The 16764-nt window shown below is 41.8% G+C and overlaps 1 protein-coding gene across 4 annotated transcripts in view; it reads right to left on the bottom strand.

The window, feature by feature from the left end:
• The window catches only part of LOC110963451 (cAMP-specific 3',5'-cyclic phosphodiesterase 4D-like), a 90270-nt gene that overhangs the window by 9933 nt on the left and 63573 nt on the right, over positions 1–16764 (bottom strand). For 2 of the 4 annotated variants that reach the window (XM_022211831.2, XM_022211833.2), the window contains exons 2-11: positions 12998–13189; positions 12155–12196; positions 10781–10817; positions 9460–9533; positions 9327–9376; positions 8868–8980; positions 4664–4757; positions 857–1029; positions 676–774; positions 145–309 (exon numbers count right to left, since the gene is read on the bottom strand). In XM_022211831.2, coding sequence (XP_022067523.2) covers positions 145–309; positions 676–774; positions 857–1029; positions 4664–4757; positions 8868–8980; positions 9327–9376; positions 9460–9533; positions 10781–10817; positions 12155–12196; positions 12998–13189 — 1039 coding nt within the window. Of the gene's footprint in view, positions 1–144; positions 310–675; positions 775–856; positions 1030–4663; positions 4758–6628; positions 8840–8867; positions 8981–9326; positions 9377–9459; positions 9534–10780; positions 10818–12154; positions 12197–12997; positions 13190–16764 lie in introns of those variants that run through there. The other 2 variants (XM_022211832.2, XM_051947062.1) reach the window with 2 other exon arrangements.

The following is a 16764-nucleotide window of genomic DNA, read 5'->3' as shown; positions in this document are numbered from 1 at the left end:
GAAAACACATTTATTCAAAAGTTAAAGGAACTCAGCTGTTCTGTCCACTGAGCCCTGGAGCTGTGATATGGTTGCACAGTACAATAAGTGCCTATTGTAGTGTGCAAAGTAACCAGAAGCTACAACAGCGTCTTCTCAACTCGCCTCCAAAGCGGGGGTGGACAGGAGGACGTGGGTGGACTGTACCACGTCAGCTGCATGGATGTTGTTGTGATAAGCTACGTCTGCATGATAGTGGTCCTCCAAGGTCATCATGAAGGTGATGAAGGTGTCGATTGGGACCTTAAAGGTTTTCAGAAGGTCTCGCTCCTGTAAAGGTGAAGAGGAACAAGAATAAATCACGAACTACAGACAACAGTGATGTCTTTTGTGTGGTGTTGAAGGCTGAAGGACACAATCAGTCAGTCAATTGCATCCGACGGAATCAGTGACACGAATAAAGTTCTCCATCCAGCTCCCTCTCATGAACACAGAAGTTGCCACAAGTTTGCCTTTAACCAGCTTGTAAAATATATAAACTTCACAATAATCTGAAATTTATTTATGTTGTACTGAATCTTACACCATAATTAACAACATTGATCCTCATGTTAAAAAGTGGATTCCAAACATTTATAGTTGTGTAATGTATCATGTTTTTCTTGCTGATAAGTTCCTAATTGAGTGATCTTGTACCTGGAAGACGGAGTACATGACCACTGTCAGAGGGCGGTTTCCAGAAAATTCTGCTATTTTGAATATATCCAGACCCCAGCGATTGATGTCTTCAATTTCCTGGGGAAATAAAACAGAACATGTAAAGAACAGTGCATTTGTGTGTGTGTGTTTCTGTCTTGTGTTGATGTGTGATACCTACTTTAGCCAGCATGCTCTCGTGGGGTGTGTTGACTCCGAAGCGAGGGATGCAGGCAGGTGCTAAGCTGGGACTTTGCGTGGCCTTTTTCACACCACTGATCTGTGACATCGGCCTCTTCTTCTTCTCCTTCTCCTTCGGAGGCGGCGACAGAATCTCCACGTCATGTTGTTTCTCTGCAACGTGAACAAACGCACACATTAAGTTACTGCCAAACTTGACGTGTGCTTCATTACATCCGCAGGTGCAGATTACTTACAAGTTCTGTTCATGAGAACCATGAACAAATGAACCATGAAAGCAACATCATTTACTGCACCCACTTCTGTCTTTGTGCAATTTAAAAGACGACAATGCTTAATTGTCACTTGATTACTTTGTTTTATCTGCCTTATGGGAGGGAGAAACTTTAGCTGGTAAACCTGCAGTAGCTGAGGTAAACCATATGATGCGTCTGTGAGTCACGTCTTTGAAGTGGGAGCATCCTTCTTTGCTTGCTAAATGCATCATTCTTTCTCCAGCACTGATGGAAAACAACGTCTAATAGTCTCCAGTCTTGTCAGAAACGACATCTTTGCCTCAACTTTATAACAAGGCCTGAAAGGAGCCTGTCTTTCCAGGTGACTTGGTGTCTTCTGCACCAGCTGAAAGTGTCCAATTAGTTGGTATGGGTCCAATTCTTCCTTTAATGATGGCTTTTATTCAGTGATGAAAACTTTCTATCCTGATGGCAATTGTCTCTTTCAAAATAACAGCGCCCCATCTTGTGGGTCCTAGAGATCACTGATGGTTTGATGAGCATGAAAATGATGTGAATCATGTGACCTTCACAATCACCAGATCCCCACCCAGCTGAACACCTATGACAAACTTTGGATCAAAACATTAGACAGCGCTCTCCAGCTCCATCATGAAAACACAAAATGATGGACTCTGTTTTGGAGAAAATGGGGTTTCATCTCTCCAGTCGAGTTCTACAGACTTGCAGAATCAATGCCAAGGAGAGGTGAAGCTGGTTGGGTGGCACCTGGTGGCTCAACATCTTCCTAAGACCCTCTATGTTGGTTTTTCCTTTAATTTAATACTAATTATCAAACTGCTGCTATAGCTGCTTGCATAAGAATGCCAACATGACAGCGATCATTATGCAAACACAGTCACTACTGCAATAATAAATGTTATTACTGGTAAATTCACCAGCTAGCTTAAATTCTATGACTACCACTACAGCTGCCACTTAAATTTCACTAATAGTGCTGCTGCTTACAGTATTAGAACTGAATCACAAGTGGTAGTTGTACAACTTTAAGAGCACTTCATCAATATAACATAGCATTGCACTACCATAACTGCACCATACGGGACAGTAGCCGTCACTACAACTGCTACCAACATACACAACTACAGTAAATGCTCAGCAGTACCTTTAAAAAGAGCTTACACATTTTATACATTCTAACATATACTTTATAAACACATATACATAGCTGCACATATGTGTACCACAGGTGTGAAATATCATAAAGTTACCTTCCTCTCCAATGTACTGACACATAACTGAGGTCAGTATGACTAAAATAACAAGCGATCACTGAGGAACTGGACTCGTTTCACAGCAGCTGATCAGAAACCAGTCAGTTCGTACGTTCTTTCAGCTCAGGTGATAAAACCAGACTAAAAGGAAATCTGCTCTCAGGTATGTCTTTTCAGAGTACAACCAATTGTGCTATATGTCACCTTGCTGAACAGCACTGGTGTCACATAAAGACATTATCCACCAAAAGCAAATTCCCCTAAATATCACACACAAAGACATGAGGATTAATAATTTTCGGTGTCGAACTGAGGTCAGAATGCATGCATGCTTCTTTTTAGCATAGCAGAGTCAGAATGTGTGTTAATGACCTTGTGAACAACTGGACTTTGCAATGCTCCTGAATCACAATTAGGTAAAAAAAACAAACAATACTTTTTCAACAAAAAAAGTCTATATCAAGTATATTAAGTACATAAAACCCCCTGCCATGTAAACAGATGTAAGTTTAAGCAATGTGTTTTTATGATAATGTGGCATTTAGGTGCAGAATACCAAAAGCAAAAAGCTAAGGATGATGGAGAAAATAAGAACCAGTTTCTCCTGAGCACAGCATTGTTTAAAGGTTGATGGCAAGGCGCTTCTCATGTTTTTCCAAATGCAGGTCTGTAAAGGCTTCATCACGTAAACAAGCTGGAGATATTTTTGAGCCCACAGTGGAGAGAATAATCCATTAAGGAAAAACATGGAAATCACCAAAGCAAGGTTCCCAGCGACATCATCAACATGATCTCAGCGAGATTTGTTGACACAAAGGTGGTCTCCCGGCAGCAAATGACTCATCCATTTTTTTGTACAAACCAAGGAAATATTGATCCCATTTTGACATCACAGACAGCGTGCTTCACCTCACGTCCACAAACCATCCTCCGGATTTTCCATCCACGGTTGTTTAATCAGCACTGACCGCTTGAACAACATCCAGATCTGAGCACAGATACCAGCACACGCCACGGTACGGATGCACAATGACCTGAGTGGCAGCGTCACACGAGGCGCTGTCTGGCCTCCCTCACCTCTCTCACAGAGCCTCCTCTTCCTCACACCCAAAACCATGGTGTTCATTTCCAAATGCAGCCAGGCTTGACGCCGAGGCTTTCATATCAAAACGACATCCGACTGACAGCTCCATCCTCGTTCGGCTGGACCATCCTGCCAGAGGGGCTGCTGAAGACTGAGCCTGCTATTGATGCAACACGCCCTCGAATAATATTGCACCCTGTTGCTACGACAACGCCACACAATGTGCCCGGGAATGCTGTCTGCTGCCGCGCCTCCTTCTGTTTGAGAGAGGGAAAAATCCTCACCTTCTCCATCTGTCCTCTGCTCTGTTCCTTCCCCTCCTTTAGAAACATGCTCTTTTCATTTTTTCAGTTTGGAAAAAAAAATGCTTTACATATTTTTTACTTTAACAATTTCCCCTTTGCTCTTTTTCTTCCACATTTACTGAAAAATTCCCTTTCCCACACTATTCCCTTCAAAAGCACCACTCTTTCATTTATACTTGTCTTATTTTTCACTTCCATTCACATAATTTTTTTTTCCATATCATCATTTTATCCTTGAATCCTCTTGTCCTTACTTGAAACATACACCCTACTTTCTCTTTAAAAGTGTATGTTTTTGCTCTCTTTCCTATCCTACTCTAAATTTTATCTATTTCTTTCGCTATCTTATACATGCCATCCTGGACGACATGCTAGCGTTCACATAAGCTGAACAGCAGTCTGGTCTAATGGTCCTATAACGCCAGTGACAGCAGAACAGTCGGTAAAGGCAGGTGATGTAATTATGCAAATATGTTTCTTGAGGAGGTGAGCCGCACCACGGACAGCACGTAATGGTACAAAATGTAATTTAAAGAGTGGTAATGTGTTCTGGTATTTTGTTTTCTAGCACATTTCAGTGAAGGTTCACTGACTATTAGAAGCAGCTTTCTGTATAACACTGTATAGTCCAATAGCATGAGAAACGAAAGCTTCTAAATGTTTAATCAACACCTTCATAAAACACTTTCACCAAAAAATGAACATTATGACCTTCATGAAGGATATAAAGCAGCAAAAGTATTAGACCTCATATAGTTTAGTCAGATGTGCCTCATACAGTGGTCATTAGGTGTATGAACTCTCTTGTTTAAATATCTAATGTTTCTGGGCTTAGGCCCTGACAAAGTCGGTGCCCTGTCAGTTTTGTCTTTCAGGTGATAAACTCACCTAGGAAGGTGCTGGCGATGAACTCTGACACCTGATTCCCTGAGCGGCTTGTCTCCGACAGCTGCGTCAGTTCACGGTTCAGCATCCTCTTAAACTGTGCAGATGTGAAGACAAAGTCCACAAACAAACAAAACATGGTTAGTCCATGTAGATTACAGAAACACACAAAGACAAAGTGTAGTGTTTTCTAACTGCACCATGACAATGCATTTCATTGTGGCAGCTTTATGTAGCTGTCAACTCATGAGAACATAGGGGAGGTTTTGTGTTTTAAAAAATTACAGAAAAACAGGTTTCCCAAAACGTTTCTGTATGTTTGCCTCCTGGAAGAGGATAGTATGAGATTTTTATATTTTATTCTTTTCGCATGGTGAGGCTCAGATAATAAACCTCACTTCTATAGGCTATAGAAAAATCCCATAGCGTGTTTTGTTTTTCTTGCTAATCTGTAATTGCATACAATGACAACATGGTAGATGCAGAGAGAGATACAATGTCCATCCATCCATCAGCTTGACCTGCTTTACCCTGTAAAGGGTCACCAGGACTGGAGCCTATCCCTGCTCACATTGGATGAGAGCTGGCGTACACGCTGGAGAGGTCGTCGGTGCCTTGCAGGACAAACGCAATTAGACAGCTCACACTCACATCTACTGCCAATTCAGACCCACCAATGAATCTGCCATTCATATCTTTAGACTGTGGGACGAAGCAGGTTCAGGGTGAGCATGTAAACTCCACACGGAAAGACTCCAGCACACCCAGAACCTTCTTTCTATGAGGCGAATCACTACATCATTGTCCTGCCCAGATACAATTCTAGATAACCAAGAAATAAAATCTTCATATGTTTGAGTAATAAAACAGATGGAAGTATGAACACAGATTTAAACCATGGTAAAAATGTGTATTACTGTACACTGTAAGTGAAATGCTCTGTATAAAATATGAATCAAGTTGGTCAGGCTGTGCCTCCCTTAACTAAGTTAAACAAACACACAAGAAAAACAGTGCATTATCATTCATATTGCTTGGTTGCTTCATAAATGTTCACAGTTAAAGTTCAAACAACTTTACCAACACAAGATGCTCCACTGTGGTTAAAGCCTGTGAAAATGAAGCACTGCAGCACTTGTAATTCTACCACATTTATCTCTGTCTGAACAGACTACAGCCCATGAATATTCCTTTGAAATGTCCAAATGTCTCATGTATGTTTGTGAAGTTTTAGAAAACACAAAAAATAAGCTGTAGTTGTCTTTTGACAGACACCAGGGTGAAATCTTTACTGCTGGTAGTGAATAAAGAAGACTGCTGATATACGCTGCTAAGAGGTTTTCTTTTTTTGAAAACAAAAGTGTTCAGTGTCTCCCCCTGAATTTTATCGCAGCGGTAGTTTCCACACTGATTATGTAACAGCTTCGGCACGTGGTGCCTGAGGGAGGAGGAAGGGGATCTGGGTGAGAGAGTGATGCTGCAGTGGTTAAACGGCTACTATGTGACACACATATGGACGCACACAGGCACATACAGCAACATCTGTAGTTACAAACAACATGTGTCTGGTATTTATCTTCTGATGGATTTCTCCTGTGACGTCTCCAATATAACTGCATGATATAGTACTTTCATGCTTTCACTCACATGCATTTATGTTTACATATGAAAAGCAACACATTCCTACGTCCATAAACCACTGCTCTTAAGATTTTGTTTATCATACTACAAATCATGCAACTGCTCCGTCAAACATGAATGTCTGGCCTTTGTGTTCTCGATTTCTATCTGTCACTCTCTCAAAAACACACACACACATTCTGAATGTTTAGCCCGTTTGTATATCCAATCCTGAGTCAGATCTGACAGTCAGGCTCACTCAGCATTCAGCCCCCTGCAAAGCCTGCACTGCCGATCAATAGATCCCATTGTAAACAAGGAAAGCCAGCAGCGCTCCCCGTTGCTCACCTGTCTGAGTCTCCAGCACAGACAAACCCAGAGTGCCGACGCAGGCATGTCGACCTGCGCATGTTGATGTTAGTGGCAGCTAAAATCCAAGTTTGCCTGCTTTGTGATCTGCTGTAATTTGCCCCCTCAGCTGTGCTCCATGCAGAGCAGGGACGGTCTGCACATGAAAGAAGTCCGTTTGGAAATGAAAGTTCTCACAGTCCCAGGTGCTGTCCTGGAGATGAGGGGGGGTAGGAGGGGTGAGGTGGGGGTGGGCTGAGGTAGGGGAGCCTGGAGATGTGATCTACCATCAGGGGAAGAAGGGTGTGACTGCAGTCGCTTATCCAACTACTGTCACACACTGTCAATGAGAGACATAAAGAGGGAGAGAGGGAGGGAGAGGCTTTGAGGAACCCCTCTCCCCCGCCTTGCATGCTGTTCCCCACTCCCTATCCAATCACATTAGTCTGTTTTTCAGGGGCTGGTTGGAGGAGAGGGATCTGATTGGCTGACTGAGGGATGGAGGAGGTTTTAGTGTAGCAGCCAGACAGCAGAGAGAAGCAGAGAGGAGAGATGCTAATTAACTCTTTCGGTGGAAGAAGGCACCATTCATGAACTCTGGTGTTTTGCTTCATACTGCTGAAGTCAGTTTCTCTTTCCGTACATGTGACGAAGAGATGTTGTCTCAACACTGACAACAAGAAATGGCTTTAAAGATTTTTTCCACAGCTGACAGAGGGACAAAATTGGATTCTACATTTAACCTTAATGTGAACAGAAGACGAGAATCAGAATTAGTCAATGGAGACATTTCTAAACCAGTATATCAAAGCATCATTTAAAAGACAGCTGAGACAAAGACAAAATGTTTAACTATTGTGGTTTCGATTTTTCAGTCACAGACTGCTTTTCCTACAGAACATAAAGGTCCCCACATGGTCAAAACCCATCTCTTGTGTTTTTGCGGTTGCTATAAATTTGGAGGTGTGAAATAAAAGCTAAGATATGCAGAAAATCATTTTTGACATCTCTTAAGTCTCCCTGCAACAATATAGGCTCCAGACTTTAAGAGCCATTGAAAAATTTGCTGAGCCACATTTCAACTAAGAAACCAATAGCCATCCAGCTAAAATTTTGAATAGGTCTTCCTTCTCACTGCCTGCTTCACACAAGATGAGCCATTCATAAAGAGCAGCTGCCTCTCAGTCTACTAGGTTTGCTTACTCTCTAGAGCTGCTTCTGCTAACTATTAAATGTCTCAGCCACAAGCAAAGCTCAACAAATGTTCTGCTGCTGGCTGCAAAAGGGAACACAACAGTCTCCATGAACTCCCAGCAGCTGAGGAACTGAAGATCCAGCAAACTGCTTTTATTGTTGATGGCAATGTCAGCAGTGGGAAAATCCTTAGTGTTAGCACATTCGCAGCTAATATGGCTAACATTGCCATTAGCTTTGATTGAATGACCACAAGTCAGTTTGAAATACTGAGAGAAATGTAGCCACTCTATTAATCAGCAGCCACCTCAGAGCCAATTCTATGTAGAAGAAGAAGCCTTTATTTGTCACAAATACGTTTTTACAACACTGTTTTTCACATATCCCAATTGGAGTTAGAGCACAGGATCAGCCATCGTTATATCATGGCTGAGAGGGTTAGGGGCCTTGTTCTAAAACCCACATCGGGGTTTGAACCTTTGACCTTCTCATCAGTAGTTCAGAAACTTGACCATTGCACCACACAGCCCCTGATGTAAAATAGTCACTCAGAAACAAGTTATAAGCCATCGGAAGTCCAGATCTCACACGTGTTTATGTTAATGTCAGCTGCCTTGTGGTCAATGGTTTTGTTCTGTGCTATCAATCAGAAACGCAGTGAGAGTCTTCTTCCTGAAGTGGACATGGATTGCAGCAGCTCAGCTGAATTTAAAGCTGAAACAGCCTGTTTAGAACAGTGTTGATATTTTTTGTGGTATTTTTAGCTGAAAATTTTGAAGGCTCATTCTAGGGATATGTGATACTTTCATCAATTTGTTCAAGATGGGCACAACATGGGACCTTTAAACTTTTGTGTGTACAGTTGACACATAAGTTGACCAGGATGCACAAACATTTGGCATTTGTTTTTAGGTAATACAAACAGCTGACATACCGCTCTAAAGACCAGTAATGAAGTCGTTGGACATAGCTGCAGGTTCACTGCAAATTCAACTTCTGTTCAGTTGGCAGATTCCATATGAAGCTGAGTTGGATGTCACCTCACCTTGTTGGATGCCATCTCACTGACTGAGTGTCTCGTCTGCAGCGTCTCCAGCTGGTCCAGACACCAGTCCAGTTCTTCCAGGGTCTCCACTGCCAGCTTCTGGTAGGGCTCCTCTGAAAGGACAAACACATGCTGCAGGTCATCAAAAGAACTATTATGAAAACATCTGAATGCATGAGGCAATACAAAGCTCTGCTATTGCTCTTTAAGAAATTTCTGCTGGTCGTGTCTTGTTGTGTCTATCCTGTTCGAAATGAGTTCAAAATAGAGCTATGAAAAGTTGTGTGTTTAACACCAAATTTATGTTTTCATGCATTAAAATCAACAACTGAGAAACACAGTATTCATATTTACCAACGGGTCAAAACAAAGCAACCCTTTTTATAAAAAGACAAAAGCATGAAATCATTTGCATATTAACCTCACATTGTTCCACTGTACAGGAATATTAACACTGACCTGCAACACATGGCTTACACATGGATGGCTGGTTGCTGCTTGATGGCCTCCTGAAACAAGAAACAGATGAAACAGATGAATTATAATAAACACAGGAAGCGGTTAGTCATCCAGTCTGCTTTCTTGATCTTACTTATTTCCCACACGATCTTGCAGATGTGTAAGAACAGCGAAGTTACTTCTCACTGTTCGCAGACTGGCAAGAACCTATAAAGGGAAAAGGAGAGGAGAAGCATGAATAAGGTTAGTCGGAGACACCAGACACATGCATCTCTAAATACCAGCACAATGAAGAACCCAGTGTAGCGTAGAATCACATTCATGTAATCTAAGCGGTTTACAAACTCTACAAATCACAGAGACAGCATGTAGTTGCTAAAATGGCTTTATGGCCCTAATGTCACTGGTATTTGAGTGCTACTAATTTCCAAAAATCTGATGTAAAAGAGCAGCCGTGTTAAAGCTCTTGAGTTTTAGAATCCCACGGAGCTGACGTGTGTTCTTGTTCTGAGGTTGGATTCACCCGTCGGCTTGTTTTGCAACAGTTAGAGATGTGACACACATATTACGACTAAAATAGATCTTTTGCTAATAAATGAGTGTGGGTCAAAGCTGTGCTGCCTGATATCTAAAAATGATTCAGGTAAGAATTTAGCTTGATATCCAACTGCAGGTGGGCCAAAAGTAAATATTGGATATTAGCTTGAGAATATGACATGTATGCAGGTTGTGTTGATTGCCAATACACACACACAGAAAAACATAAAGACTCAGAACAAGCTGTTCAGTACAAGGAGAATGTGTGTGGGTGTTTTCTGTGAAACATGAACCATCTCTTATTTTTCAAACTAGTGAGTAAGGGCCATTATGAAGCCACGTAGATTATCTGTACAGGCCAACATCTACAATTGCACTGTTTTAGTTTGGATGGAAACTGTCCATTTAAATATATGGTGCTCAGCAATGAAAACATTTTGCTACATGCATGCAGATTAAATACAGTAAAGAACAACAAGTCACATTTCAGGAGACAAATCTGGCTCGTTGCCATTTTCTGGCAACATGAAAACTTTTATGACCGCATCTTCCATAAATCTTCAGTGAATAAACAGCAATTAATGCCTTTATTGAAATCCATGTTGCTCAATTTGTCATAGCTGGGCCTTGGATATTACAATATAAATAAAGTCAACATAGAGTCAATACTTATGGTAAATGCTATACTTATACAAATACTAATACTATAGACTATACTAATACTTATACTAATGCTAAATCCAGTTTTTGGGCTGTTGCTGTTTTCACTTGGCACCAAATCAGTGCTGGCAAATAGCCACTCAGCTGGGATTCTGTATTTTGTTTTTGATTTGTTGAATTGAATGAAGGTGGCTAGTAAATTTCAGAAATTCTTACAGAAAACCAGGAACAACACTGAGAGTGTAAATGCGACTAACCTGTGCGAATGGAGTCACTATCATGTCTTCTCCATGCCTGCAAAAACCAACGAACAAACACGAAGTGAAAAAGCCATGTGAGAAGGGAGAAGCTAGCAGAGGACATGTTGTGTGATTCCAACACCTCAAAAGACAAACACATAAAGAATGACAACGCTGAGGCTGTTGTCATTGGGATATTTGACTGTGCAGGAATGCTGCAGTTGGCTGAGACTCTGCTTGGTCTGAATATCACGCTGGATAAATGGAGTGGACAGCAGATTGAACTAGTTACGCAAACACATCTTGGATGCAAAGGTGCATAAATAGGTGTTAAACCTCAGAAAATGTTTGTTTATGACCATGAGGCAAAAGAGAGCTGGGTGGAAAAGGAATAGTAAATGTCATATAGGTCAGAACTGGTTACAAACAAGAAATGTTTTTTTAATTGCATCCAAGCACTGAGGTTTAATTTAATGTGTAGAAATTTGCATTAACCTTCCCCCTAAACTTTCATTTTTACACTTTTATAATATTTTCCATCTTTTTAAATGTGATGTTCATTCGAAGTAAAAAAAAAAAAAATTCAAAAGTTTTACTCACTGATAAAGTTCTCTGACCTAAATGTGAACTGTATGAAGTCTTTTTATTATCCTCAATGCAGTCAAACTGTTCATTGTAATTACAGCGGCTGTCTAACAACAAAAAAGGCAAATGAATCCAAGCAATCAGTTAAACTGTACTGTAGCATGAGGAGCTAATAGGCTTTATTGAGTGGCGACAAACGTAGCCGTGATAACACAGAATCAGTTCTGTGTTCTTATAAGGATCAACAATCACTGAAGGCCTCCAAGATGTGTTTGTATGACCAGAACTATGTGCAGATGGGGGGCAGCATTCATGCTCTGGGTGCTGGGAGAGCCACGCTTTGAAAAAGTGGAGCTCTGTGGAAGGTTTGAGGTCACAGCATGCACCTCAGACACCTTCAGACATCAAGGAAAAACCATGCTGCCAGTGGAAAGTACAAAGCCAGTCTGTACATCACTGTTCAGCAAACATTTGACTCCAAATAACAATCATATGACAGAGAACGTCATCACTGAAGAGGCTCTGTTGTTTCGTAAAATCAAGACCGACAAAACAAAAAGTCGTTCTAATGGAAATAATCAAATTGGCAAATGAAAAAGAGGTGACAGCAGATCACCATCTGTCAAATGCTTGCTGAGACTGTTTCAGAAACTTTGCACTGGGGATGCTTCTGAAGTTCAGCATTCAGGTCATGTTCGGGAAAAGGTGACGTGGAAGCTTCAGGGTGGGGTTGGTGACTCATGACAGCACGGCACAGCCCAAAGATAGAGACAGAAAAATCACAGCAATCTTCACACTTTGTCTCACCGAGGTAGCCAACTGACTTCGCAATGATTCAATCCCTCCTCCCTTCAAAACAAAGGAGCGACAGGTATTGGTGGTCGAGGCCCCATTTACACTCGGGCTTCAAACAGACTGCTAGCTGCACAGAGAAATCTTTAGCTGTATAAACAGACAGAAACTGGAAGCCAAACTAGCTCAGAGCTAAGACCAGGTTTCCACTGGCTGGACGACCCAGAGGTAGAACTACGAAACAGCTGAGACTGACTGGTCTGCTGTTTACGCTTAAAAAGTCTCACTGTGCTGCAAAAGCCTCTTCATAGCCAGATTCTTAGCAGTGTAAATAGGACCTTGAATGTGCTTACAAAAAATAATTACGACGACATTAAATTCCAGAGTATCCCCAGAACTCTGCTTTAGCAGCAGCAACACAGTCCATGTGATCTGATGCTAAAAATTTGGTAAATATGATCAAATTGAGTCATGACATGTCAACACAACGCTCTCAGTTTAGAGCTTCAAGTTGTTTTAACATGTTTAAAACTTACATCACATTTTGGATTCTGTTTCATTTCATTTTCATTGTTGATCATAAATAGTCATATTGCACTGTGCAGGCTCACAGTTTATGAGTGACAGGGGAAAATCACAGACAATTTCATTTGCTTCAATCCAGAATCTGAATGTGTTAATACACATTTGTCAAACTCTCTTGCATATCTCCCATCATCAGCTATTATCAAACAGTCTAGCTGTTCTCTATTTTTTTATACTGCTGAACAAACCCCCAAAAATTTCCCCCGGGTCCAGCATCCCAACCCCACAGGTTGCTTTGTCGAAGTAACACAGAAAGCAGCTTTAAATACTCACAGGTCGCTGGCAGTGGACGAGTTGCGGGACATGGCTTTGGGCGAAAGGTCGAAGTCTGAGTCGGAGCGGTAGAGGAAGGACTCACGGCGCTGACTGTGGGGGAAGTTGGCCTGAAGAACCAGACCAGAGCCGGGGCTAGTCTGAGAGTCCAGTGGACTGCGACCCACTGACAGGCCATTCTCCACATCAAAACTACAGAGAGAGAAAAGAGAAGAAGTAAGTACATACTGCAGACTGACCTGCCATTCCATTTCTGTCTACCTTATTTGATTTCTACAATCTATTAACAATAATACCAACTATGCCAGGATAGTTTTGTTGCGCACTACAACAAACACCTCCTGCAGCTGCTGAAGATGTACAAATAGAAACAGACAAGAGACATCTGAAATGAAGATGAGGAAAGGCAGAGAAATATGGATAAACATCTTCTGAATGGGTGGAGCCGAAAATCAATTTCCAAACGATCACACTGAAGTCTTTAACAGCAGACATGAGGAAAATAAAATTACGAAAAGACACACAAAGAAGATTCATGTGAGCGTTTCAGTAATTACAATGATCAAAAGCACAAAACTTCAACTCGGTGGCCGAATAAAAAACGTCATCATCATCCTGATTTTCTCCGCAGACTTTAAACAGGTGACCTTGTGATTAGCGGTTTTCGCAATCAAACGCAGATGCACACACATCGTTCCCTTTGCTATCTCTGCATGACGTCAACCCAGGCGTGTTACGTCAGTACAGCTGCTAGCCATGACCCCCCCCCCCCCCCAAAAAAAAAAACAAAAAAAACACCATCGGCCATCACAGCAGCTAAAACACAACAGAACAAAGGGACATCGACATTCTGACATTATGTCACAGTGTTGAAATTGATTTTATTTTTAATTCTGTTGCGTATTTTAAAATCTGTATCTGTGACACTTTGATTGAGCCCAGCTTCTGTCACCAAGCAGCATCACAGCTACACTCAGCCTTGACTGAATCTCTTTGAAACTCTTCCAATCGAGATGAGGTCAGACTGCAGGCTACTGATCTGCAGGGTTCTGCAATGCAAACATTCCCTCAACAGATTCCCATTCTCTTTCTCATATTACACAGTGCAACCACAAACGCGCGAAACCCTGACGAGCATAAAGGGAATGGAGGAGAACTTGACTTTGAGTTTTGTCTGAGTCCACAGAGAGTGACTGAGAGTTAAAGCATATCAACTCGGAAAATTGTTATTTTCTGTTGATCTCTGCACTATTTCCAGCTGAACGTGCTTCATATTCCCTCAGTGAACTGTGCCTTGCTCAAGGACACACCGACTCACACAATTCATGTCTGTTTTAAAAGACTGAACCCAGCCTCCCTTTGGTTCTTTTTGACCAAATTTCTCAGAGAAATCATCTACATTATTAGCTCGTGAAAAACAGATCTTTCATGGCTGAGATGAGATTTTAAAGCACTACTACATGGACACTTCAGGGGCAATATTAACAAATTTAATGTGTCTCAATCAATTAGATTCATTCATGACATTCCCCCTCCTCCGTGTCCTCCTTCTCTGGTCATAACAATAGAAAACAGAGCACTGACCCAGCAGTGGAAGGTTGGCTGTGTGTCTATTTTTAGCCTGCCTCCAGCGCTGCAGCAATAATAGTGCCTGATAAATGAAGGCTGGCTATTATGCAATCGATGCTGAATGAAACAGGCCCAATTCACAGAAGCACAGAGAGACGAGGACGAGGAGGAGGAGGAGGAGGAGGAGGAGAAGGGTGGCCAGGAAGGCTGTATCCAGCACAGTGATGCGCTCAGCACCTTGCACCTGATTGGTGAGACATGGCAGAGGGAGGCAGGGCTGCAGCTGGAGGGCTTACCTCAAAGACCCCCCACCACCACCACCACCACCGTACCTCACTCAACCTCCCTCTACCTCCCCCATCTTCCCCCCCGGCTCGGTGTAGTCGGCCGTGACGAGGCTCCATCAGAGGAGAGCAGTGGCGTCAGAGGCTATAAATAGATCTGGCTGACAGGAAAGAAGGGAACCGGGAGACTTGTGACGGTGCTTACGTAGATGCCTTCCCTCCCCCACCCCAGACAGGGTGCAGATGAATTCTCCCCCTCCACATGAATAGATTTATGAAATATTCCATTTCAAATTCCACTAGGTGGCTCCTGGTAGAAATGCAGGTCTGTTCCCCTCCATTCCTAAACGCTCATGTATATTCATGGCCCATATTTTCTTTCTTTTCTTCTATTGGGCTGAATCCCTCAGTGAGCAGGTGTGAAGCATGTTGCTCAAGGACACTTTGACAGCAAACATCGCCGGTGCCAAGACTGAACACGGTGAAAGCAAATCAGAGGATCATGCATCAGAGTGGGAGCTGCAAACGTTGTCAGCTGTGGATTTAAACTGTCTCTCAGATTCTGAATCGCAGAGTTTAAATGTACATGAGTCTACCATGTGTGTAGGTTTTCATACTCTCTCCAGTAAAATTGAAACTTACTTTTCTCTTGTAACTCGAGTGTCCTTCAGATTTTCCTCTCATGAGTGCTGAAACCAGCCTTTAGATCATATGAAACTCTGTCTTTCAACTGTAATCCAGATGTATGGCAGGTTTTTTTGGGCAATTAAATGAAGAATTAATTTACAGGCCTTAGCTGTGTGTTCACATCCAAGTCTCTCTCACATCAGAAAGAGGCTGCATTACACGGAGAGTTCATCGAACATCAACTCAATATGGTGAATTTGTAACGCTGCTCAAGGCTGCAACAATGAATCCACATGAGCATGACCGTACAAAAAGACAAAGGAATGCCAGTAATAGCACTAATAGCAGACACACAACTTCATAAGTTATATACAGAATATGTTGACTTTCACAGATTTAATATATATTTGCATGCCACTTTCTCCAGTCACTACTTCAGCAGCTGCAGTTCAGCACAGCCTGCTGATGGTTGATGGAATTAATCCCAGAGTCAACAGCATCTGACAGGGAGGCAGCGCCCACTACTGAGGAATATCAGGTACTGCAGCAACTGCCACAATCCATTCAGTGCATGCACAGCACACAACTATTTGTTGAAATGAAATAGTCATAAGGTTCTGCTCAAATCGTCTTTGTATTTTGCATTCTGATCTATCCTTACTATATCTGGTTTCAAGTGAGCTCTTTAACAAATATTTGATCAGTGCGGTAATTTTGCTGCTTTCCCACACTTTAATCGGGATGTAAACCAGCAAGTGCCACCATAAATATAAAATATGTTGCTGTAAAAACAAAAACAACACACATATTACTATGTGATTTTTATTTACTGTATACAACAAAACAGAGTGAGTGGTATTTGACTAATAATGATGATCTCTGTAGGTTGCAAAACAAATTTAGAAGATTTAGAACTGAACAGATAGAACTTACAAATGCTGTTATCAAGAGCTTAAATTCCACTATAAGCCTAGAGAAATCAATCTATTTTTTTAAATGCATGAATAATATTAAAGTACTATGTTTGAACGTTTTCTTGCCAAGCACAGAGAGGTGCAGAAACTGCAGAAAAAATGCTCCAACATTTCTCTAATGACTGCTACAATCAGTCGCTGAAATGGAACTTTTACTGTTAAATTTGTTTTTTTTACTGCAACAACTACAACCACTGGTTCTGCAACAAGCATCCTCCCATTAAACAGACAGGCGGGCGAGCCGGCGTCATGTTCAGTTGCGGCCTGACATAACAAGTTGACCTTGGTCTGTCTCCTGCCTTCAGCATTGTTC

This window comes from Acanthochromis polyacanthus, chromosome 4, assembly GCF_021347895.1.
Source record: "Acanthochromis polyacanthus isolate Apoly-LR-REF ecotype Palm Island chromosome 4, KAUST_Apoly_ChrSc, whole genome shotgun sequence".
NCBI lineage: Eukaryota > Metazoa > Chordata > Actinopteri > Pomacentridae > Acanthochromis > Acanthochromis polyacanthus.
This window is presented reverse-complemented; position numbering and strand designations above follow the sequence as displayed.